This window comes from Hypomesus transpacificus, chromosome 22 (assembly GCF_021917145.1).
Source record: "Hypomesus transpacificus isolate Combined female chromosome 22, fHypTra1, whole genome shotgun sequence".
Classification (NCBI taxonomy): domain Eukaryota; kingdom Metazoa; phylum Chordata; class Actinopteri; order Osmeriformes; family Osmeridae; genus Hypomesus; species Hypomesus transpacificus.
In genome coordinates this window covers 7,561,603-7,585,034 of record NC_061081.1, presented here as the reverse complement: position 1 = coordinate 7,585,034, position 23,432 = coordinate 7,561,603, and the positions used below count along the sequence as shown (strand labels likewise).

At 40.5% G+C, this 23,432-nt stretch overlaps 4 protein-coding genes across 5 annotated transcripts; 1 reads left to right on the top strand and 3 right to left on the bottom strand.

Annotated features, from left to right (window-relative positions):
* The first annotated feature begins 1,079 nt into the window (after positions 1-1,079).
* agxt2 (alanine--glyoxylate aminotransferase 2) lies at positions 1,080-9,182 on the top strand. Its single transcript, XM_047045649.1, has 14 exons — positions 1,080-1,239; positions 2,133-2,221; positions 2,432-2,622; positions 2,995-3,118; positions 3,237-3,331; positions 4,083-4,176; positions 4,272-4,365; positions 5,541-5,641; positions 5,885-5,977; positions 6,166-6,298; positions 6,852-6,940; positions 7,308-7,457; positions 7,985-8,083; positions 8,512-9,182. Exons 1-14 carry the CDS (start codon positions 1,140-1,142, stop codon positions 8,611-8,613), a joined length of 1,554 nt encoding a protein of 517 aa, XP_046901605.1. The 5' UTR covers positions 1,080-1,139; the 3' UTR covers positions 8,614-9,182.
* Positions 9,183-9,240: 58 nt separating this feature from the next.
* Positions 9,241-17,939, bottom strand: dnajc21 (DnaJ heat shock protein family (Hsp40) member C21). Its single transcript, XM_047045647.1, has 12 exons — positions 17,463-17,939; positions 15,951-16,044; positions 15,507-15,630; positions 13,357-13,485; positions 12,665-12,969; positions 12,092-12,249; positions 11,702-11,795; positions 11,294-11,458; positions 11,069-11,117; positions 10,779-10,966; positions 10,295-10,382; positions 9,241-10,127 (listed from the first exon to the last, which is right to left on the bottom strand). The coding sequence occupies exons 1-12, from the start codon at positions 17,557-17,559 to the stop codon at positions 9,969-9,971; spliced, it is 1,650 nt and encodes a 549-aa protein (XP_046901603.1). The 5' UTR covers positions 17,560-17,939; the 3' UTR covers positions 9,241-9,968.
* Positions 17,940-18,532: 593 nt separating this feature from the next.
* bxdc2 (brix domain containing 2) lies at positions 18,533-20,897 on the bottom strand. Its single transcript, XM_047045787.1, has 9 exons — positions 20,686-20,897; positions 20,429-20,540; positions 20,187-20,301; positions 20,048-20,097; positions 19,848-19,921; positions 19,712-19,762; positions 19,505-19,606; positions 19,262-19,390; positions 18,533-19,094 (listed from the first exon to the last, which is right to left on the bottom strand). The coding sequence occupies exons 1-9, from the start codon at positions 20,833-20,835 to the stop codon at positions 18,858-18,860; spliced, it is 1,020 nt and encodes a 339-aa protein (XP_046901743.1). The 5' UTR covers positions 20,836-20,897; the 3' UTR covers positions 18,533-18,857.
* Positions 20,898-21,355: 458 nt separating this feature from the next.
* rad1 (RAD1 homolog (S. pombe)) lies at positions 21,356-23,241 on the bottom strand. 2 transcript variants are annotated; one of them, XM_047045789.1, is made up of 6 exons: positions 23,114-23,241; positions 22,746-22,963; positions 22,552-22,660; positions 22,188-22,446; positions 21,893-21,991; positions 21,356-21,789 (listed from the first exon to the last, which is right to left on the bottom strand). In XM_047045789.1, exons 2-6 carry the CDS (start codon positions 22,938-22,940, stop codon positions 21,612-21,614), a joined length of 840 nt encoding a protein of 279 aa, XP_046901745.1. In that variant the 5' UTR covers positions 22,941-22,963; positions 23,114-23,241; the 3' UTR covers positions 21,356-21,611. The 2 variants fall into 2 exon arrangements, with proteins under 2 accessions (XP_046901745.1, XP_046901744.1); XM_047045788.1 differs by having other exon boundaries at positions 22,746-22,945; positions 23,114-23,210.
* Positions 23,242-23,432: the final 191 nt, after the last annotated feature.

Sequence of the window (23,432 nt, the reverse complement as noted above, 5' to 3'; positions counted from 1 at the left end):
CTCCTTGAGATACCGCAAACAGAAAGCATACATTCTGAACAATTGCATGAACCAGTATTAGCTAGTTTCCCTAGAGGCAGAATGAAGTCATGTGGAACTGTCAAATGTGAAAAGAGGACCTAATTTGTTAATCATTTAACTCTTCATTACAGTCTATTCCAGAAGCATTATAGTGGCAAATGGCAGTTGGTAATAGAATGAATAATACATGTAATGAATGTGTGAACTGTGAATGTTCAGATATTAGTCATTTTCTGCTGTCAATTTGTCAAAACTGAAATCTCCCATATTCAAACAGCAGTAGAGACTATTTCACAACTACATTCTGTTAGTTTAATAAATGCATGCAATTATCTAAATTTAAATAGTGGGCTATAACGCTGGTTTACTTCTTCTTATTTTCTGGAAGGAAGAAAGGCTACTTGGGAGCTTCTGAATCCCTGAAACGCTTTTGAATGTTGGCTCTCTACGTTGAGTGTATGGATTTCAAACCAAGAAATGTGTTCGTAGTGTCAGAAAAGGTGATGGGGATTATGTATTGGTATTATTGTACATTTTAATTAAAGTGGGGATAGGGAGTGTTAGTGCCTTGGTATTACCCTGCCACCATATAATTTTCGTTTTGTCAGGACGTCTCTCTGACGGCAGTTGCTCTGTAGAAGGCTATGCCGTCGCATGGAATGGCCTACTTTGCATACGCTTTAAAATGCCTAGGTGTTCTGTCTCCTGTGATGATATGCACTGTCTGTCTTACATTTTGCAATAGACTTATCAGACCTATTTTTTAGCTTTGTGCTTGTAGGCTAACTTGTATTGCACTTTATCTCCCACCTGTCTCCTCAGGCCATCAAGATACCTTTCCTCTAAACAAGCTGTCAAATTGCTTAACTTTTACTGTCCTACCTGGTTAAATAAGGGTGGAAAGAAGACACTTTGCTTTGCTTGGAGGAAGTGGGGGATCGTACCAACAGATAAAGAACGATTTCACCGTGGAATGGTTGGTCTAGTAGCCAAGACCCTGATTGGTCGGAACTGCTCTCCTCCCTTCAGTTAAATGTGTGAATAACAAAAAAAAATCTCAGTCGGAAACAATCAGGGCAACCAGGTGACACAACATTCTAAGTGCCGCAACTGCCAGCATGTACAAGTTTTATTCTCGATTAAATGGCCAGAATTCGGGTCTAATAGGATACCCCTGCAATGCTTTCGTTGGCATGGCCAAATTCCACCGGCCTAGTGGTAAGTTTCCTAGGTGATATGTCTACGAAACATCAACCTAACCTGCGTTTCCTTCTGGTAAAGTTCAAATTACCAGATTTTGCTTGTAAAATGTCATTTCTATGTCTATGTGTTTGGTCAAACATATCTATGTTCCATAGCTGTCTATGTTGTCCATAGCTATAGAAACGTTTTCTACATGAATCTCAAGCGGCCCCTCTCAAAATTTAAAGTGCCACACACACTGCGCACGCAGTATTTTCATCAGCCTGGTTTTGTGTGGACTACAAATAGGATTTCTATTTCACCCTATATACGCACCCTATCCAGTGTATATTAGATTGCAGTCATTTAGTTATTTATATGAGTTCATATTGACATCGTCTTCAACAATTCAATCTTTAATTATTTTTTCAATTCAATTGAATCTTTGGATAGGCCTACACCTAGCCTACTTCTGCGTCTGCGAAAGACCTGTCATTGACACTGATCAATGTCGACATTCTTTCCAATTTACCAACCAATTTAGGTAAATCTGGTGTATATAAATCCATGCTTTCTACTAACAATAGCGTACATCAGTATTTCACAAATTACTCACATGCCTGTATGGTACACTGACACTGCTTACTTGACTTTGGCCAGCAGAATAATAGAGTAATGAGTAAAGAGTAATAAGTTCAGACAAGACTTGGAGCTACTGATTCTCAAATTTGAATTTATTTTAAATATTAGTTAATACAGCGTTAGTCCTAAGTGTGTTACCCTAAATGTAGATCCTTGTCATAGGCATACTTGTGTTCTACATTGTCTTGGCAGGGAAATGTATTTCTGTTAAAACGTATAGTACCACAAAAGTAAAGAACATGCATCTGTTTCCATCCACATAAAAACCCTTCCTTTAACTCTTTCAGGTGCATTGGGTCAGAAGTCAGCCCTTAAGTACCCGCCCCCAGACCTTTCCCCGATGCCCCCATGTAATTTCAAACCAGATGAATATAAGGTAAAATGACAACCGGAGGTCTGTACAGAGTTTTTGGTGAGGGTGTCAGCTTAATCCACTTAATCATGTACGCTGAATGTGAATTTTCTTACACCAAAAAATGTGTTACATTTATAAAGGGAAATTGGCAAATAACCCCAACCAGTAATATAATTTTAAGCAAACAAATGTATTTGGATAGAATGAAAACATGTGACTGCCACCCTGTAGGACTTGTCAAAGGAGCGTATGATGGAGATCCGCAGGCTCAACTGCCACCCAATGATAATGAAGGTGACATACTACAAAAAACCTGTGTTCATCCACCAAGGACACATGCAGTGGCTATGGGATGTTGACGGCAGACGCTACCTGGACCTGTTTGCAGGGGTTGCTACCGTGAGCGTGGGGCATTGCCATCCGTAAGGTCCCTCACTGTTCAATGCAAAACCTAATTTGCCATTGTTCTATTTTGTAGCAAAATGTTGAGTGCATTTCAGCATTGGTTTATATTTATTTACAAATACGTTTATTTCCGAAGCTCCAATTACATATTTCCTAATAAATTATATCTTTCATCCCTATTAAATTGGAGAAGCCAGTCTGCCTGGCTCACTTTCGAAATCTCAGAAAGTTGTAGAAAACTGTGTTTAGTCATTAAGCATGGTGCTCAACTGCTTGTAGTGACTGTACAACAACTCCCCCTTGCAAAAGACACATTGTGACACTGACACAGTGGTTACAGTCTACCAGATTGTTGGTAGGATATAATTCCTAGTATTGTGTCTGTGCAGAAAGGTGAGGGAGGCTGCAGAACAGCAGCTCAGGAAACTATGGCACACCACTAACATCTATGTGTACTCTCCTCTCCATGAGTACTGTGAGAAGCTAGCAGCCCATTTTCCAGAGCCACTAAAGGTAGGAGTACAACAGTAGTCAAACCGTGTATGTATTATGTGTAAACCCAATTTTAACTTACTTTACCAGGGCCTGAATAAATATTAGTTCCCTAATAATGCTTTTCTGAATTACTCAGGTTGTCTACCTGACAAACAGTGGCTCCGAGGCCAATGACCTGGCTATGCTCATGGCTAGAATCCACACTGGCAACTTTGACATTATAACCCTGAGGTGAGGTCACTGATCACTGTCCAGGAATAAGATCTAGCCCTTACCACTGTACGCTTATATATGTAAACAGTGACTACGTTAAAGTGCACAAAATATCATATTTTTTCATATTTTATTGCTCTAGTCCGAAAAAGACTATATAACTACTAATATGTTTGTTTGGCAAATTAAAATGTATATTATACAAATATTCCCGTTTTCATGCTGTGCATACACCGATTAACTGGTTTGTGTATAATACACAGAGCTGACAGTAATCACGCAGTGTGTGTTGCAAACTGCTGTGAAAACCTCAATTAAGACACATATCCAAATGTGCAGTACTATACAGTGCATACAGCCTAACTCGACATATCCCACGTCTTAATCGGAAAATACTATATTTGGAATATGGCCTAATTCAGAATATCTAAACAGAATTGTGTTTACATGACCCGTTGTATTGTCATAGTTGGAATAAGTGGAATATTTGTGTGCATTTAAACTTACTCAGTGATAAAATGATATATAGGAAGATACTAGGACAGTATGATGCTTGCTCTTTTATGTTGGATGGCTTTAGATCTTAGCTAAGGTACTGCTAATATTAAAGCTACTATACTGGAGACTAAAAACATTTTCAATGGAGATCTTCATTACATTTTTCTTTTACTTCAGGACTAGGCTTAATCCATGTTGGGGAAACTGGGCCTATGTGACCTACTCTTCACAGTCTGGGATTAGTTGATTAACCGGTGTGTGTCTTGCTTAGGGGTTCCTACCATGGCGGAAGTCCTCAGACAATGGGTCTGACCTCCAACTCAGCATACAAGTACCCCATTGCCTCTGGAATAGGCTGCCACAATGCAAGTCTATGTTGGGAAACCTTGGCATACCGTTTTTTCTTTTTATCACTGCGTGTGAGTTCCCTTAAGTTTATGGTGCTCCTTTCTCCTGACAGACCATGTGTCCTGATGTGTTTAGAGGGCCGTGGGGAGGAAGTCACTGCAGAGATTCCCCAATACAGACTAGCAGAGAATGTGACTGCTCCAAAGGTACACACACTTTATGATGTTACACTTAATGACACATGCACACCAGTACTGCATGTATTAACACCAACAGGCTCACAAACATATACTCCTGTGCAAACAGGCCAATGCTTGACCTCCCTTAGAGGCTTCCACATCATATTTCTGGTTAAGTTGTGAAATTCATACACCACATTAAACTTCAGTTAATGCACCATAGCCAGGAGAATGCTTGAACACTCCTGGCTGGTCCTGGTTTGCTGATTTGTTTACTCATGGGGCTGTCACTAAGTAGCAAACAGGGAAGGAAGACAGACTTTGTGGTATTTTTTTTTAGGAGCCCATTTATGGAGTACAGTTTTCTATTCTCAGTGTGGGCTGAATAAAATAACTTAACCAATCCATCTGTTAAAGTCTACAGTAAATGTGACCTTTGAGTCGATAGGTAACAAAAGAAGTACAGCTGACAGTTGTGCTCAGGCCTTAAAACATCAATGCCAAGAATGGCACTTAAAATACAGTCTAAAGTTCAAAGTCATTCCCTTTAATGAAACATTTACCAATTCTAAGAAAATACCTCAAACCATTTACTTTATGACTTTCATGTATCAACTAGTAACTGTGTACTACAAGGAAACAAACTTGGATTCATGGAATCTTTTCCATGTTTGCAGAATTTTGGAAGAATGAGCTTCAGATAGTGGTCTTGGGTAGTGTTTAGCATAATTGAATTGAGTGTACAAACCATTAGTACAGACATATCATCTTGGCAGGATGCTTCTGTTTTGCGACAGCTCTCTGACCGAGAAACCCAGTTTGAGATTAGATATCAGCGGCAGAAGGTTTTGCTATACATCATTCCCCTGAATGATAAGCAAAGACACAACTAAGGGTGGAAAGCTTGGGTGGCCAACAGAACAACACAAATATGAACATTTGTAACGTACTTGGTAGCAATGTCAAAAGAGCATAGATAGACTGCACTGGGAACTTTGGTGAGGATGATTGTGCACAATATGACAGTAATATTGCCGATTGACATAGTGCCTCTTGGAGCCCACCACCTGAACTAGCTTAGACCATTTTCATCACCTCATATACAGAACTATGAAAGACATGCTCATGATCACCCGAAACTATTACAAAGCCATAATCCATAACCAAATAAAATGTGTTGTTTACGTCTTTGTTGACGGCAGGTCATTGTCAGGCAAATGACAAATACATTGGTCAACTCAAAGAAGTGTTTGCTACAAGTGTTCCAAGTCGAATTGCGGCTTTCTTTGGAGAACCCATTCAGGTATGTCTTTAAATGTGATAAAGTGCCACCAACAACCTTGCTAAATGTTTCAAGGAAGTATTTTCTGAGTGAGTTTGATAAATCAGCCTGGGTAATTCTTGGCTGTCTGCAAGCTATAATAAATCATTGTGATTCATCTACTGGCTGTGGCTCACTATAGACATATTTATTGTGTTTGAGTTTCGCTAATACTGTTAGTGTCACAATTGTTTGTATTTGAGTGAATTGGAAATGTATTCACAGGGTGTTGGAGGAGCTGTTCAGTACCCTAAAGATTACTTAAAGGACACCTACCGGCTTGTGAGGGAGCGTGGCGGCATCTGCATAGCTGATGAGGTTACATACGTGTCATTCCTTGTATACTCACAGTGCTTTACATGTTTCACAAACATACTGCATAAAAAATACTTCCTATACTTACAATACTCTATATTCTGTAGTTGTTTCATATATTAATTAAACTATCAGAAACTCTCTGAACATTCACCGTCATACTGTGTGTGTGATTTCGGTCTGGATCTCAGGTTCAGACAGGATTTGGCCGTACAGGAAGTCACTTTTGGGGATTCGAAGGTCATGATGTGATGCCAGACATGGTGACCATGGCAAAGGGCATTGCTAATGGATTCCCAATGGGAGCTGTTGTAACAACACCAGGTTAGACCAGCAATTTATTTTTGTATTTATGTAATAATACCATAGTTACGTCCCGTTGTTACGTCCCCTTCATGTATTTTTATATGTATCTCTATGCATCTGCCTAGCTCCCTAGCTATTTGTCTATTACACAGCCATAGTAACCTGGTTACACTGAAGTCATCACTTCCACACTGCTTGGTTGGACATGCTAAGTGTGAGATGTGAAGAATGATAAACCTTGTGATTGGTTATTGATTTGTTTAGCAAATAGCTGAAATCATGTTTGCAATTGGTAAGAAGCTTGGTTCAGCCTCACCTCATAGTTAGGCTATATTAACCATGTTCTTGTCATGATGTCCTGTCTTGGCACTGCCTCCATCCTTGACTTCCTCGAGGCGTTACAGCCTCTTTGCTGTCTTTTCTTTGTACAATCTTTCATCTCCAACATCCTGGATCGGAGTCACTTTCAAATTGATCATAAGAACTTGATTCATCTATTGCTTTCAAACAATAATTCCAGGTTTAAATATTTCAATTTGAGTTATGTTTTATACATTTGATTATTTTCCAGAGATTGCTGCTTCCTTTGCCAAGGGAGTCCACTTCAACACCTTTGGAGGAAACCCTGTGGCTTGTGCCATTGGCTCTGCAGTACTGGATGTAAGAACAACACTTTCATTTTCTAGCTGTATGATTGTGAAAAAGGTACTGTGTGTGGTCATATCTAATTGGGAAAATGTTGCCACGATACATTGGAAATATGAACTTCAACTTCTTCCCCATAGAAAACTGTACCACTCATGCTTGAGCCATAGACATTTTTACTTGCTGATGTATTACGATGCCAGATTAAGTTGCTCGGCATTTGAAACCATATGTACACATACCAATTTGTCATCTACTGACTTTTTGTATGTGTGTGATCTATTTACCTACAGCAGAAAGCGGATTTTAACTGCAGTCATTTTCAATATAACAGTTCATGTTCAATTGTCAAGATGGCCGTTATTTGTATGTTCACTTTCAGACAATCAAGGAGGACGGCACCCAGAAGATCAGTGATGAGGTGGGAACTTATCTGTTGACAGAGCTGGCCAAGCTCAGGGACAATTATGAGATCATTGGTGATGTTCGTGGAAAGGGCCTACAGATTGGCGTAGAGATGGTGAAAGACAAGGTAGGTCACGAGGTTATAGTTGTTGTTTTTTTAGCTTAATTTTGTCTTAATCGTGAGTCATTCTTTAATCCGATACCATGAATTTTCATACCATACAGGTTGAGTGTGTACAATGCACACAATGTGTTGGCCTGAAGCTAACAACTTTTGTCTAGGGGGGAGGAAAAACATTGTGAAGACTGAAAAAGTTAATGTGGAGAAAAATGTAGATGGTCCATTAGAGAAGGGTTGAACATAAGGGAGTGCTCAATGTCTTGTTGACCCCATAAATAACTCTTGTGTGACTCTACCTCATGCGCTGGGCATGGTTCAGACCAGTACCAGTTAAACATTACACAGGAGGCAATTGTGCAAAATGCATAACACTGTGCTACGTTATGTCATGTTTTGTTCCCACTCTGGACATATTTTCAATTACTTACGTATCCCAGGACATTTTGGCAGATGGTAGGTCTAAATGGATTACTTGGACAACATAATACAAGTGAAAGACATCAGCTACCTGGCCTTTTGTTTTCCCTCTCCAGGCTAGCAGAGCCCCCCTGCCTGCAGAGGCCATGAATGAGATCTTTGAAGACACCAAAGACATGGGTGTTCTCATAGGGAAGGGTGGGCTGTATGGACAGGTAGGATCACATTCCTTCCACACTGTTTGAGTGACAATAATACATGTTTTCATATACATGGGTGGAGATGTTTAAAAGGATCACCTTCCCCTTGTTTTAACAAATTGCACAATAGTGTTTCCTGACCAGGTAAACATCTGCTGATGCCATCACAAAAACCTTGTGTAAATCCTATGAACGGTCATAATTCACAGTTTATTTCAGTCCAAATGACTGCGAAAGGTAAACGTTGAGTTCATAGGAATATAAATACATATATTTTTATTTCACAGGATAGGCAAATAGAGTACAGGGGTGTAAAATTGATGTGTTCTGTCTTATCTTGTCTGCAAAATAACTGGAATTATTTTGGAATGAGACACCTGCCAGAGGCATGTTATTATTATTCTCTCAGTATTTCTTTGTGTTATTCATCCCTCTGTCTCCAGACATTCCGGATCAAGCCTCCAATGTGCATCACCATGGATGATGCTAATTTCTTCCTGGCTGTGTTCAACCAGGCCATTCAGAACTACCTGGCCAGGAAATGATCCTAAATGTTTTGCTCTCAGCAAGAGCCAAGACAGGGAACCAAGTTGTTTCTCGATTCATCTTTGTTTTCCTCTATGTTCCACATCCCTCTCACCCAATATCTAAGCAAGGGTTATTTGAATGTCCACATACTTACATAACTAAGACCCTACAGGGTCCTCCTACTCACTGTTATCTGTTGTTGCCTTACTGGTGTGCACACTGAGCTCCCCTGGTATTGTCGGCATAGGAGTATTGAAAAGAGAGAACCAGGAGATTACATATTATTGACATTATTTAAAAAATGTTACTTGGCTATAATTAAAATAGTCTGTACCTAGCTGGATTTGAATGTCTACATACACCATTTAAAAGTTGTAATGTAAATGTATTACTTCTAACCCACTACCCTCAGTAAAAGAAATACCTTGCAACTAAGTTGTGTAGTAAACCCTTTACCCCAGGGTAACTTGCAGAGGGCATTTCCATTCTTTAACATTTCTTGGAAGGCGCAGTGGCTCATGCCTGTAAAGTGCGTGTGAGACTGACGTGTTTAAACACGCTTCATAGTGAGATATTCAAACCAGCCTCCTCACTTGTCCTTCTTTTACGTACATACTTTGATCCAACGCTTGAAATGGTTCCTGCCCGAAAAAGGCAGAAGTATGTTTATTGGTTGTTTATTGGCATAAATGCAAACAAGCAGCATCATTTTCAGTGTTTTGTTCCATGTGAATGGGGCTATTGTCATTTCTCTGGGAACAGTTGGAACTTCTGGCACACAGTTGAAAAGTCTGGCCCGATGGAGGTTCTTCAGTTGTAGGCAGACAACTATACAGGATGAAGACATTCTTATGGTGTTTTCTTCAGCCAGGTCATGGAAGTGCTTGAATCGGGAAAACTTGTGTTGGAAAGCCACTGCTTTGCTGATTGTTGTTCGGATGTTCAGGAACCATCCAAATGTTTAATATTTATGGTGAACAAAGGATGGGACGTTCATTTCGAATGTAACTACATTTAACTTCAGTTCTCTGTCCTCTGTGTTCAATTGTCTTATAATCCTGCTGTATTTCCACCGGTGCTATGGTGTAGCCCCAATTTACATGTATAAATAAGGTGTTCAATAAAAATAGATGCAGTGGTTGGAGATGAGCAGGTCATCTTCTCATCAAAATGCCTTTCAGAATAACATTGTTGCCATTTTTAGAATATAGAAAAACTACAAACAGCTATTGTGTGACGCTGTCCATTTTAGACAGTCTGAGCGTTAAAATTTCAGACGGCTCTGCTTGAAAGCTCCGCTGACGAATGCCATCTCACCACCATGGATGTCACACCTGCCATTTTAATTCGATCACCTGGATCGTAAGTGTCGCTATCTGGACTTCTTTGTGTCTTTCTTGCTCCTTGCAGTGCTGCGTGGAGGGCCAGAAGAGAGGGCGGTGGCATGGCCCGTGGACTTCAAGTGGTCAAACAGCTTGTTCCTGGTAGAAAACTCGTAGTGGCAGGTCACACAGTGCAGGTTCCCCTCTCTCTGGAAAAGGGTTCGGGTGGAGGGGGTTTAAGGAGTTTGTTAAGGTATAGGCCTACTATTACCTGACAGTCAGGCACAGATAATTGAAAGCAATGGCAAGACTAATAGGCGTGAGGTGTTGACGCTAGAGAGGGAGCTAACTTTAGAAGGAGGCAGGTGATGCATACCTCAGGTGCTTGCTCTCCTCCTGCCTGGGGTTTCACATTCTTTTTTAAATCTTTCTCTTTGCTCTTCTTTCCCTTCACCTTTACAGAACTGGTAGGAACAAACAACAAACCATAGAAACTGATCAATTCACTCAGTCCTGAGTTGAAAAAAATATTGTTAGAAGTATAGAGATAAAACTAGAATATGATTACACATGACCAGGTTAAAGTAAGATTTATGGAAAGAAAAGCAGGTCCCACTTTATTTGTACTCTTAATTCTAGTGTGTTTATCACTCATGTCAGTTATTTTAAACTACAGAAATTGCAGTCATTGACCACATATTTCCTGAGCAATCCACTCTGTAACGTGTTAACTTGTTGACATTTTGAAATCTCATGGCTCTTTTTTTTTTGCCATGGTATTCAAATATATACATTTAATTGGTATTATATTTAAGTTGTAAAGAAATTCAAAATTCTGTATAATCACAGGTAAAGGTCACCTCTTTGTCTCTGAAGAGAGGCCATCCTCTTGTTCCACTGGCTCTGTCGGGCCCTCTGAGGGCTCTGCCAGTGTCTGGGCTTTATCCCCTTGGCCCATATCCAGGGGCGGGGGGGTCTCCGGGGATTTCTGGGTCTCAGGAGGGGTGGACTCTGACACAGGGTGCCCCTGCTCCTCCTCTGTGACACTCTGGGAGAACAAGATAGAGATAGATTGGTGAGATAAGATACACCCATAAATAACAATTGCCATCGAGATTGAATTACAAGGGCAGGACATAAAATGACTCACTTGCACAACTTTATGTTGTCTCTTTTTTTTCTTCTGCTTTTTGGACAACCTGAGAACGTAACATAATTCATGATGATTTCTGAGGGTGTTCTCCTTGTTAAGTTACTTTCATAAACCACATCAAAATAATCGGAATGAAAATGTTCCTTATGTTAGTTTCATCATTCAAACTTTTGTATGTGTATATACTCTGACATGGTTTCCTTTGTTAAGGTAATTACACACTTCGGTCTCAGTATGTCATCATCGGCCCCCTCGTCCTCCCCCATCCTTCCACCCTCATTCTTGTCGTCAGAGTTAAGACTCAGTGACTCCTCCTCGTCCTCCAGCTGTTGCCGTAGCAATGCCACCAGCTCTCTGTGCTTTTTGGACTTCTCGTGATTCTTCATTCTGCAGAAGAAGAAAAAGACCAGAACAGAATGCAACGCTTTGTATGAACACAGTTGCTTCACAGAATCACACAGGAAAATGTACTTGACTGTGATCAAAGAGAAATAGATGGGTATTGGGCAGAACCAACAAGCAGAAGTGTAAAAGGGTTTTGGGGATAACAGAAAGCCTTGTGGTCCCTTCATGTGTGCCTTCATGTTTGGAGAAGCACCTACAGGTCCTGAGGGGGCCCTGCATACTCACGCTTTATCCGATTTGAAGAACTTGTCACATGCAGGGCAGTAGAGGTCATTATAGTAGTCCATGACCTCATCCTCTCCATTTGGTAGCTCATTGTCTGTGGGAGAGAGACCAGGTGTGTCACACGGGATTGGTCCCCGCATATCTCCTAAGTGCTGTGCACATAAAACACTCATACGTACAATCCTACATGGCGGGCGTACTGTATGCCCAGTATTTTAAGTACAAATCTCTTAATGGATAACTACAACAACAACAACATCTAACTACTGTTAAATACTGTAGGTGGGCCTAGTTCTCAACTGGTTTGGGCTTACTATGCTATACACACAGATTGCAACAGATAAAAGTAGATAATCGGAAAAACCAGACGAGCATTGCTGAACTTCTGACCTCCCATGCTCTGGTCCGGCTTGTCTTGAGCATTTGCCTCCTCTTCATTCTCAGAAGCGTCGCCAAACTCCTCCTCGTACTGGGCCTCTATCTGCTGCAGCTCCTTCTCCAACTCAGACATGGCCGCCCAACTCTGCTCTTTATACTCCTCTGCCAACCTGGAGGTTTGGAGTACATAATTAGTTGTGTGTATTTGTGTTGTATATTGGTGTGTGTTCAAAAACATTCTGTACTGTACTTGCCCCTTACACAGAATGTTTGGGGTTGGCCCTGAAAAGCCAGAGCTTACAAATATTCAAAATAAGGTCAACCTGCTCTGGGCTTAAGGTCAATGCGAGGCTACTACAGAATGTGCAAACAGTCCTTTAGTATGGGATTAAGCATACTAAATTGCTGTAGCTTAATCCCCACTTTGAAAAATGGTACTTGACAAAGCTACCATTTGTTTTTTTAAGAACACACATTCTACAGAGGGTGTACTTCAATTGCAGCATTACTCTTCCACTTTCTGTCAGATGACGAGCTCATCAGAAACCCGCTTTTCCATGATTGGTTGGGAGCCCTGTCACTCACTTGGCCTGGTTGAGTTTCTGCTTGCGTCTCAGCTCCTCCACCTTCTTGGCCTTTTCCGTGTTCTGTTCCTCCACAAGCTTCTTGTGGGCCTGTACTCTGCGGTCACGCTTGCGCACATAGGCCACTAGTTGGCGCAACAGCTCACTGCGCTCCTTCCTGGCCTTGTCACGGACCTTCTTGTTCTCCTTCTCCATGGCTCTTTTCTCCCAGCGGTTGGATGCCTGGCGTGTGTCGTACTCCTCCTTCCAGGCAAAGTTCTTCCTGGTGGAGAAACTCTGCCAGTAGCCATAGAACAGGTGCACTACCTAAGGGGAGGGGGGGCAATAAGCCAAAAATCAGTATCTGGACCAAAAGCACACAGATTTGTTTGGTTTTATTCCAAATGGGATGCTGGAAAAACAAAATCAAAAGTCAAGTCTGACTTGACTTTTACAAGATTTCTATTAAATATGTAATATACAATGCTGAAGGCCAATTACTTTAGTCAGTTTCAGGTTATCAGGAAATTGTGCATTCTTCGTTTACTGTGGAAGGGTACCAACAAATTTGAGCACGTCTGTATATTGATTCTACCCTACTGGAAGGAAGCATACAAAGCTGATATAAATGCTTTGTCCTTTCTCAGCACAATGACGTAATTTGTACTGGGAAGGCCATGAATGTGTTTCACTATCAGTGTGAGCAGTTATTACCGTGTCATAATCGCTCTGAGAATCACCAAACGTAGGAAACTCATCATCCTCCTCGTCCTCTTCTTTGCTGTGCTCCATCTCCTCTTTCACGATGGACTCATACAGGTTTCTGTACACAGTGTAGAAACCCTGGGAGGAGGGAGGGAGGGAGGGAGGGAGGCAGGCAGGCAGACAGATACAGTTAATCTGTCAACCCAGCTCTCCATAGCAAACAAATACTGGCATTTGACAAACAATAGACAGCAACACAAACACTGTGGTAATACTGCAAGGGTGATATCATAACCCTCACTGAGTCACATGTCAGGATGTTCTGGCTGCATGTGCTTTGTTTCATGTTAAGCTCCGCCTGCTCTTCATTTACAGCATACTATAATGTGACTGAGCATCAGAGGAGAAAAGGAATAATGTATAAATAAATGGATGGAATAAGAGAGTAAATTGAAAATAGACAGTTCCATCCATAATGTGCTATTGCTATTACATCGGCTTATACATGACCAGATGGGGTTCTGAAATGAGACGTTGTTGTCCAAATACATAGGTTGAGGGTGATGAGCATTATGAAATAATTCAAATTTTGAGTTCAGTCAAGACAGTCACATATTAGATTTGAGCATTTATTGATTGACATTGAAATAAGTTTGACTTTGGCGGAGTGGATGATCAAAGGGAAGCGCTCGATGTGACACATACATACATGACATATGAGGCAGGGAGCAATAGAGATATAATCCCCCTGATGGATAGAACATACAGACAGCAAGGGGGAGAAGGGGATGGTGGAGGGCGGCAGCAGCACTGATCATAAAACAAGCGCGGTGAGTGTGTGCGTATGGGCTTGTGCTGGCTAATGTGCTGGCTTGGTGTGGTAATGAGCGGGTGACGCGTGCTGCCCGAGTGCCATGCCTGAACTAGCTTCGCTCATTTGTGGCAGCAGAACATGTGCAGGTCTTTGGCTGTGTGTGTTGTTGTTATTCTACTATGAAGGTTGCTAAGAAACACCAGGAACAATATGTTGATGTTCCATAAAATAAATCTTTTAACATTCGAATTACCTGTGCACAAACTAAGCTGACATTTGGTTAAATAAATAAAAACGATTTCCATCGTCCATTACAGGCTCCCTATCCACATAAGACATTTGACTACATACTTATTAATATCCTCAAGAATTTGTTCCTAGCTCCTTTCAATAATAAAAAGAGCTGTACATACTCTGCAATGCATTGAGCACATTAAATTCATTCAGTCAGTAATATTCAGCTAAACAGTGAGAGGATTGAGGAAGGCCCCACACTAGGGCTGTGCGATATGACCAAAATATCATATCCTGATATAGATCCTTTCTTATCCCGATAACGATACAACACACGATATGGCAAATTTTTTGTAAATTAAATGAATAAATCGTTTTTATAAAATGACCACATGGAGGGGCCAATCTCTTATTAAATTATATATAGAACATCATCACTCATATTTGAGTTGTTTTTTTCAACCAACATTTTGGTCACATATGCTCCCGAAATTGTAACTGTGCAACCTCAAAATATATTTGGGAGTGAAGTGGACTGCTTGTACATTATTGACTGGACAGGTTCAAGAGGACACTGTACCTTGAAGAGCGCAGTGAGTTCTGGGCTACATTGTGGGTAGCCAGCTATGTTTTAGGTTCAAAAAGTATTGTCTTTGTAGGCCTACATGAATAAACGACGCACAAAGTTGTGTGCCAAAAGGGAGAAGAACTAAACTGCCAAAAACGGTTCTGCTTTTTGGAACAGTAGGAACTACATTTAACATTGTGTAGGGCCCGCAGAGGCTGTAGCTTCACCTGTAAGGACTTCGCAGTGACTACAGTTACAGTTGATTTAGATTTGCTGCCAACTCCTGGTAGTAAATTGTCACTGCATGTTTGTATGCCCACCACAATATTAATACATAATTATAATATGACAACGGCTTTAGTAAGAACATATACAGTACCAATCAAGAGTTTGGAATATGTGTCCAAACTTTTGACTGGTACTGTATATATATATATAATGTATTATATAAATACCACTACATATTTAGAATGCAACTGACCATCTAGAACAAAAACCTAGGGGGAGTCAATGCGGCCTATTTGACATTACAAATACACTCACCTTCTCATCATCTCCATAACCAGAGTAGCAAGACACAGTGAAGTACTGGAGCAGATCGATGCTGTTGTCCTCATAGTCTCCACTCACTCCTCCCTTCAGGAGGGCTTCTCTGTGGTTATCATACCTGAAAAGGACCAGAGACTAAATGGACTGTCTGAGAACAGGATTGTTCTCTAGATAGTATCTAGAGGTCTTTGAGCTGAGGTGAAGGCTTATGTGGAAAACTATTATATTTTTCAACATTTAACAACAGCATGGAAAAAGGCATTTAGACTCTATTGCCCATTTCCCCAGACATGGATTAAGCCTAGTCCTAAAGTAAGAGAACATTTCAATGAAGATCTCCATTGAACACGTTTTTAGTCTAGGACTAGGCTAAATCCATGTCTGGAAAACTGGGCCTATATGTCCACGTCAGTCCGTAATGATGAGAAGTGGACTCACCAAGCCCTTTCCTGTGGGTCACTCAGGACATCATAAGCAGCCTGAAGAAGCTTGAAGTGCTCTGCTGCCTCTTCAGGATTGTCCAAGTTTTTGTCTGACAATAACAAAATACTGTCACACACTGACACAAAACTAGTGACAGTTGAACGAAAGACGTACACCCGAAGAACCAGTCGATTGCTTAACTGGTCATTTATTTTTCCTTTAGGCTACTGATAGATACTATAATTTATCATGGCTGGTTATGCATTTTGATGATTTCTGCCTTAGGAATATGATACATGTTTGTGGTCGGACGTATTCCGGGAATTGTCAATAGGGGTTATGCGCAACATTCTTCCTGGTTCTACAAAACAGATGTAACTACTTCCGGCCGGCCGCTTTTGAGGTAAACACAGTGTAGTAAAGGCCACCTACTATAGCCGGTGTTTAAAGGAGCTACCCTTAATTACATTTCCCATGTACACAGGATTGGCAAACGGACTTCCAGAGCCCCGAGTACCCTGGAGTAGCCTTTTTTTTTTGCTCGCAGACGATTAAAACAGTCAAACGAAGACTGTACCTGTAGACGTCCAAGTGGACTCAAAGAATGCAGTGTTTGGCAATCAACTGCAACTACCAGTGTGACAGTATTTATTTACAGGTCAATTTTGTCGGTAACGTAATCTTATACACCTGCTAACTTTAACGTTTTGTTTGGCCTAGTAGTAGGCTAGTAAACGTAATTCCTTCCTTCTAGCTATAGAAACCAGAATAATGATATGGATATGACACTAAATTAAAATGAGCTTCTTAAATTAATTTGCTGAATTCATATATTTCATTGATAACTTAGCACTAGTTGTGTAGCTATGTAGCCTACTGTAACGTTGTAGTTAATGTGTAGAGCTAGTGCTACCTCCTGGGAAACGGTCTAATGTTAGGCTATTATAACGTTATATGAACTCATCACTTTATTCCTGTCACACTTACCCTAATGTAGAGAGTAATACAACGTATAAAATCCTTGAACTTCCCTGCAATATAAGTTATTTGGATCACCTAGAGCTGCAGATGTGTACAGAAGTGAGAAGCGGAAACGATTACATCTGTTTTCCGGTTCGAACGCTGAGCGCTCCGCATAACCCCTATTGAATGTGGAACAGTCACAGCCACATCCACCTCCGGGCCCTATGGATACATTTTAACATATCTGGCTATTCTACCATCAGAGGACAAGTCTGCAAAAATTTGCAGGTGTGAACCTGTGGTCTTGATAAGGCAGACTATTATCAATCATTATGGGGAATTTGAATAAAACGCAGTGGTAATCTCATTATGAACTGTTTATTAACTGTTTATTAACTGTTAACTGTGTATATGATCATTTGGAAAAGAAACCTTCAAGTTTTCAAATAGTGAAATAAAACAGCTCTGTCATTTTACATACATAACATAACTGTCAATTTACAATACTGATATGAACAAACAAACCGGTTGGGAATTAGCTAGCGCTAACTAGCTAAATCATACCTGGATGCCACTTCAAAGCTAATTTGCGATAGGCCTTCTTCAGGTCATCATCACTGGCGTCTCTTTTGACTCCCAACACCTCGTAATGACACTTCATTTTGCCTTAATCTTCTTCCCAGCAGAAAGTAATGTTGGTAACTAACTATACTCTGTCACTGTTCTCTTCTTGGCTTGCTAACGTGATGGCTATGGACTGGTTCTGTCTGGCGTGGTAGGCTAGCTACAACTAGAATACCCGCTACCGTAAGAGTACTTTCTGATTAGTGAGAATAAATAAAACAGAGCTAGCAGCTTGTTAAGCTCGCCATGTTAAAAAAAAACATTAAATATCCCATTATATAGCTAAATTTCTTAGTGTCTAGCATCATTGTGGCTTTAGTATATCTCCCCCATACATACTCTCAGCTCAATCTTACGTAAACACACCACACGACACTGACTGGCTGAGTCGCGATACATTTGACGTCATTCAACATCGACGTTTGGTCGCAATTCCACCGGTTTGGCCGGTGTGCCGGAGAACTCGGTTCCCGTTACCTATTCCTTGCACGTGCGCGAAATCATGACGTTTTCTCTTGTTGCTTGGTGGAGTTGAATGTTATTTATATAATTGCGGGATATTACGAATAGCTCCGAACCTCCTGGCCATTTCAGTTTTAGTTCAATGAAAAATAACGTGCTGTATAATTAGATGTTCGTAAGTGGGAGATATTACTGCATTACGTATTTTTTGTCTTAAGAATCAGAAAGGGATTTATTGGCCATAAAAGTCTGCACAGAAAAGGAATTTACTTTGGCAGAAAAGTGCATACAATAAACATATAGGAACCTAAATTAAAATATGTGGACTATCTATACTACGGGTACATAGACTAGCATTACTAAGTGGAATTATAATTTAATCAAATGTACAGTAAAATATAGGTCATAAGCCATGAAATATATCCTTGTCAGTTCCAATCCACACATCCATACCCAATAACGATTAAACTCTTAAATTCAATAGTATGTATGTATCTTACTGGTGTTTACCATGTGAATTGTTAGACCCAGGAAAAGACAAGTGTTGGTAAATTGTTAACACTGAAGGAATTCAGGTTTATTTTACATGGAAAAAAAAGAAAAAAGGTATAGCGACTTTTCAGAGGTTGTTTAGAGCATCTAAATAGACTGCTGGACAATCAAAATTGGAGCACTGAACATGTGTGTAGACTCCTGGGCTGCAGTTATAATTTTCTTTTTACTTCTAGATCATTTTCAAAAACAGACAATAGCAAAGGCAAGGTATGTTGTCAATGTTCTTCCCAAATGGTAATATGTCAAGATTTCCAATATGCCATCTTGCAGAGCGCCATTAGAACAAGTAAATTGCTCAATGTTCTTGTGGATTATTCACTAGCGCATCCTCTGTCGTTGGAATTTCTTGTGCTTGTTCTTTTTAACAACTTTGACAGTAGGAGCCTCCAGCTGTATCTGGACTGGCTTCTCCTCTGCAGGTGTCAGGAACACATCGGCGGTGACATCCTTGGTCACATCTTCCTTTGCCTCTGTTCTCTTCAGCTTCTGCAGCTCTTTTACCATCTGCTTCTCCCTCAGCCTGGACGCTGTAGCCATCCGGATCAACCGTCGATGCTAAGGATATGGAGGAGAGGCGACCATGAAGCAATCATGAAGGATCCATGCAAGCATCAGAAAGGTTTAATTGAAATGTTTATAGACGTTAACAGACTCAGTGGGTTCCCTGTCCCCGATAATTTGTGTTCTTGGTTGAAGTCATGTGGCCTTAGAGAATATATTACCGTATTGGGGGACTGAAAGTGTGGATTTTCAAAGAGGGTGGGGCCACCAAAGCTACCCTGGAATATCTTAATAAGGTTGAGGACAAAACGAGGGCCAATTTCAACCAGTGCCGCATCCTCCTCAATGATCTGTAGGAGACAAACGTATTTTAAACAAAACCTCAGATGTTCCATTTCCCTTTCAGAGGACATTAAACAAAATATGGATGAACACTTAAATTCAAAATGGTTCCTTTCGCTAACCTGATAGTTTCTGAACCATATCCTGTTGTCTGCTATGGTAAACGTGAATACATGGTCCACAAAGGGCTGGCTTTTTGGGTGATACTGAGGAGTCGAAAATGTCTGGAAAAACAAGATCAAGTGTGACTGTGTATCCATTTTAGCATGACTTTATATCTTGATGTATCCATTTAACATAACCTTTAAATCTTGATGTAATCGACTAACCTGGATGAATAATTCCTTCAGCAGTGCATAATGTGGCTCCTTGTCAAATTGCTAATAGACAGGGAACACAATTATTGTTATTATTGTCAAGACCCACACCAAGAACAGCAAGATAAGAGAAATATGAAATACTCACAGGATCAAATGAGAGGAGGGGTCTGGATCCTTTGAGGCAGTTTCCTGTCATTTTGAGTTCGGCAAGTGTGTGAACTAAAGTAGAGGAAAGACACTACAAGTCAGAAAAGCATTTTGACATAGCCCAATCCATTACTGATTAGGACAACACAGGATATTTATGAAGTGCTACAACATTACATAACACTTGTGGTTACTTACTATTCTGAACTAAGAACTTTGCAGAAGGGCCATGGGGAACATTAGCAATCCTGTAAAAAAAAAAAAAAGAAGATATTGTTACATAATTCTGAAATGGTCAATGAGTAAAAAAGATTAACAACCAAACCACAATACGCACCACATGTAAAGATCCTGCTTTTTCTTTGCTTCAAAGAACAGACATTTGTTGCAGTTCTTGATTTCACATACTTCATTTATGACGAAAAGTTTATCTTTTCTGTCCATTTTTGTATCTGTGGAAATGAGGCATACAGTTTAACATACAGTGGGCCTACACCTTTCCTCAACAACGTCAGACTCTGAATTTAAGTGGAGTTTACAGTACAGTTACTACAGTACTAGAGAATGGGAGACTCAAACCTGCTTTAGTGTGCGGCATGATAGTCCTCAAGTCCTGCATCAAATGTCGGGTTCTGAAATTTATGCCTCTAGAAGAAAACACCAGAACTCTTTCTTTGTTCGTCCACTTGCCCTGGTAGGTGAAAAAGTGTAATAAGTTAAGTAAATGCAACACTATGGTGCTAACGAGTTTGTTGTATTGGTTAACCTGTTTGTTTGCTAGCTTTACTTGATATTGCTAGTGCTAACTACAGTAAGTAGTAATTGTTGGACCTTACCATGGAAACAGGTGCAGGGACAATTATTTCATTACTCCGCTCTTGCACAGTGGTACTTGGTGGCTGGTCTCCATTTTCGGCGAATTTAACTTTTTTTCCCTTTTCTCCACCTGGACTTGCTCTTCCACGTTTTCTTTTGAGCGGCGACATCTTGCTTTCAGTAAAATAAGCAGCGTGGCGCGAGCCTCGTAAGCAATCTAATGTCCGGTTTGTTTCCTTAAACCTTTTTCAAAATAAAAGTCAAGAGACAACCTGTGTTTATTCCCATTCAAAAGTACTTGCTTTCCCAAATTGCCAGGAAAACATCAAGGGAACAGTTAGATGCATATTATCAAGATAATAAAATAGCCTAACATTAATGACGATAGCCATTCAACGTAGAAAATATGAATGACTATAATGATTCAACTTAGCAAATCTTTCGTGGACCTATTTCTAGCCTAGGGTGGTCCGACTGCAGACCTCGCTCCTTAGGCCCGTCTCATCTAGGTGTTACCGCCCCCGCTGGTCGGAGGATGTATTATATTTATTATAATAATTAACGTTGAACTTAATAAAGAGTTGAAATAAAGAGGGATCTCTTTAGAGATCGAACCCACAATGCTTTTGACTATATAGTAGGCCTACTTATGCCATCGTTGATCTACGAACATTACGCCTCATGTATTAATTTAGCCCAACATATTTAATCAAATGTTTGATAGCCTTAAACAACGTTCTGCATCAACACCATACAGTATCATACTTATAGCAACCAATAGATTTGAGATAGGTCAGCAAGAACTAAGCATTTTATGCTTTAAATAAAAGCAAATAAAGCAACACCACAAACTCTTTACAATAACATTGATAGAAAAAAATTATTCCTAAGACACATCAAACAGCAAGTGTGTGTCTCTGGTCTATTCATATGTGTTTATATAGATCTACTCTTCCTCCACCTCTTCATCTGGACAACAGTAGTATTCCACAAAGCAGATCTGTCCATCATCGTTCCTGATCAGGTACTGTAGAGACAGGAAACCTCGGCTGTCAGTCCTCACTGACACCTTACAGGACAGAGCCAATGCTTTGGTGGAAGGCTTTAGCAGAGACATCTTGTACCTGACAAGTAGAGTAGAATTGTATTATCCCTGGGAGAGAATTGCACCATTACAGCTGCATTAAAAGATACAGAATAATGTCTAAAACACAAGGCATGAGAGACCTGTTTGTTTGAGTCTTTGTGCACTGGAATAGCTCCATCATGTCAGAGTCTTTAGGGTAATCATAGTGGGCATTCCCAGAATTTCCAAATGTAGACAACCTATACATGAAGGAAGAAGTCAAATGAAAAGACGGTCTATGCTCATAGCATACAACAGAACCAAAATTAGGTGCAAATTGTCATTATCCTCAAGGTCCAAATGCACGTTTGGCTTCATCACTAGCTAGGGACCGAGGCTTTCTTCACACACACACACACTGATTAAAAAACTAAAACACCCAAATTCAAATCTAACCTGAAGTATGGTTGAATGGGGGACATGGTGATCTGCAGGACCTCACTGCTCATGTCCAGTTCAGAAAAAGCCTCTTTCAAGCTGTCGGACTGCAGAATCACTTTGTTGGTCACATTGGTGCTGCTGAACTCAAAGTCTATGGGATCCTCTTGTTCCTGGGTGTTGATTTTACACACAGTGACCACACCTGCCTCTTCAAGAAACAGGGTCAGAGGAAAGCCATAACCCTTGTAGCACATCCGCAAAGCAGTAGTTACTCCTGTCATAGAGAAACACAAAAGATGTGTTAATAGAATCAGTAAATGTGGAATGCACAGCATCGAATTCTAGTCAAGTGTCATAGAACATTCATGGTTGTTGTCACCTGGAACCGTGCTTCCTCCAAAGATAGTAAGGCATTCCAGAAGTACAGTCAGATTCACCTGAAAGCCCACTGCATCTTCTTTTATAGTGAATTCCTGGAATATTTCAGCCTAGCAAGAAAACCATGCAAATTAAAGATTCTCCACTACATACGAGTTGAGTGTTCACATGTTTGTTTTACAAGTCCACCACAACCTGAATGAAGGCATTGGCTTGAAGACATTTGGAGTCCTCCACAGTTACTTTGAGTCCATTTGGTGTGGCACTGAAGATAGCATAGTCTTTGAAGGTGATGGCTTTCAAAATGTTGGATAGATTCCTTGCATTATCCAAACTGGCTACCAGGATATCTTGGTCATCTCCAGTTTGAGATTGAGTGGCCAGGGGCATTTTTACTGAAATGACAGACGCAGCTGAAAGAGTCAAGTGCAAATAAAGTTAGTTAGCTAGCTAGCTAGCTTGTTATGTCTGTTGCTATTTCAATATAAACATCGCTAGTATAAACACTGATAATGATATCCACCGTAGGCTATCACAGCCAGGAACTATTTTAAATAGCTTACCAACAGTAGGACATCAATATCTAGGGATGGGACGTATGGCACTGACGCATCGATGCTTGTGTCGCAAAACCAATACGCACAGTTTCGAAAAAGTGTTTTGGAGCTTGTATCAAATTACGAAACCACGTGACAGATGACGTTCAATGCTTCAAACGTCACGAACTGGTTCGAAGTTTTGCCGCTCTTCTGAACCAGAGCCATGGAAGGAACGAAGCCACCGTTTCTTGTTAAAGACAAATCTCACATTGTCAGAGAAGCAGCACCAGGCATCGCTAGAGTTTCTTCCATCAGTCATTATTATTTAGCCAAATCCGTATAG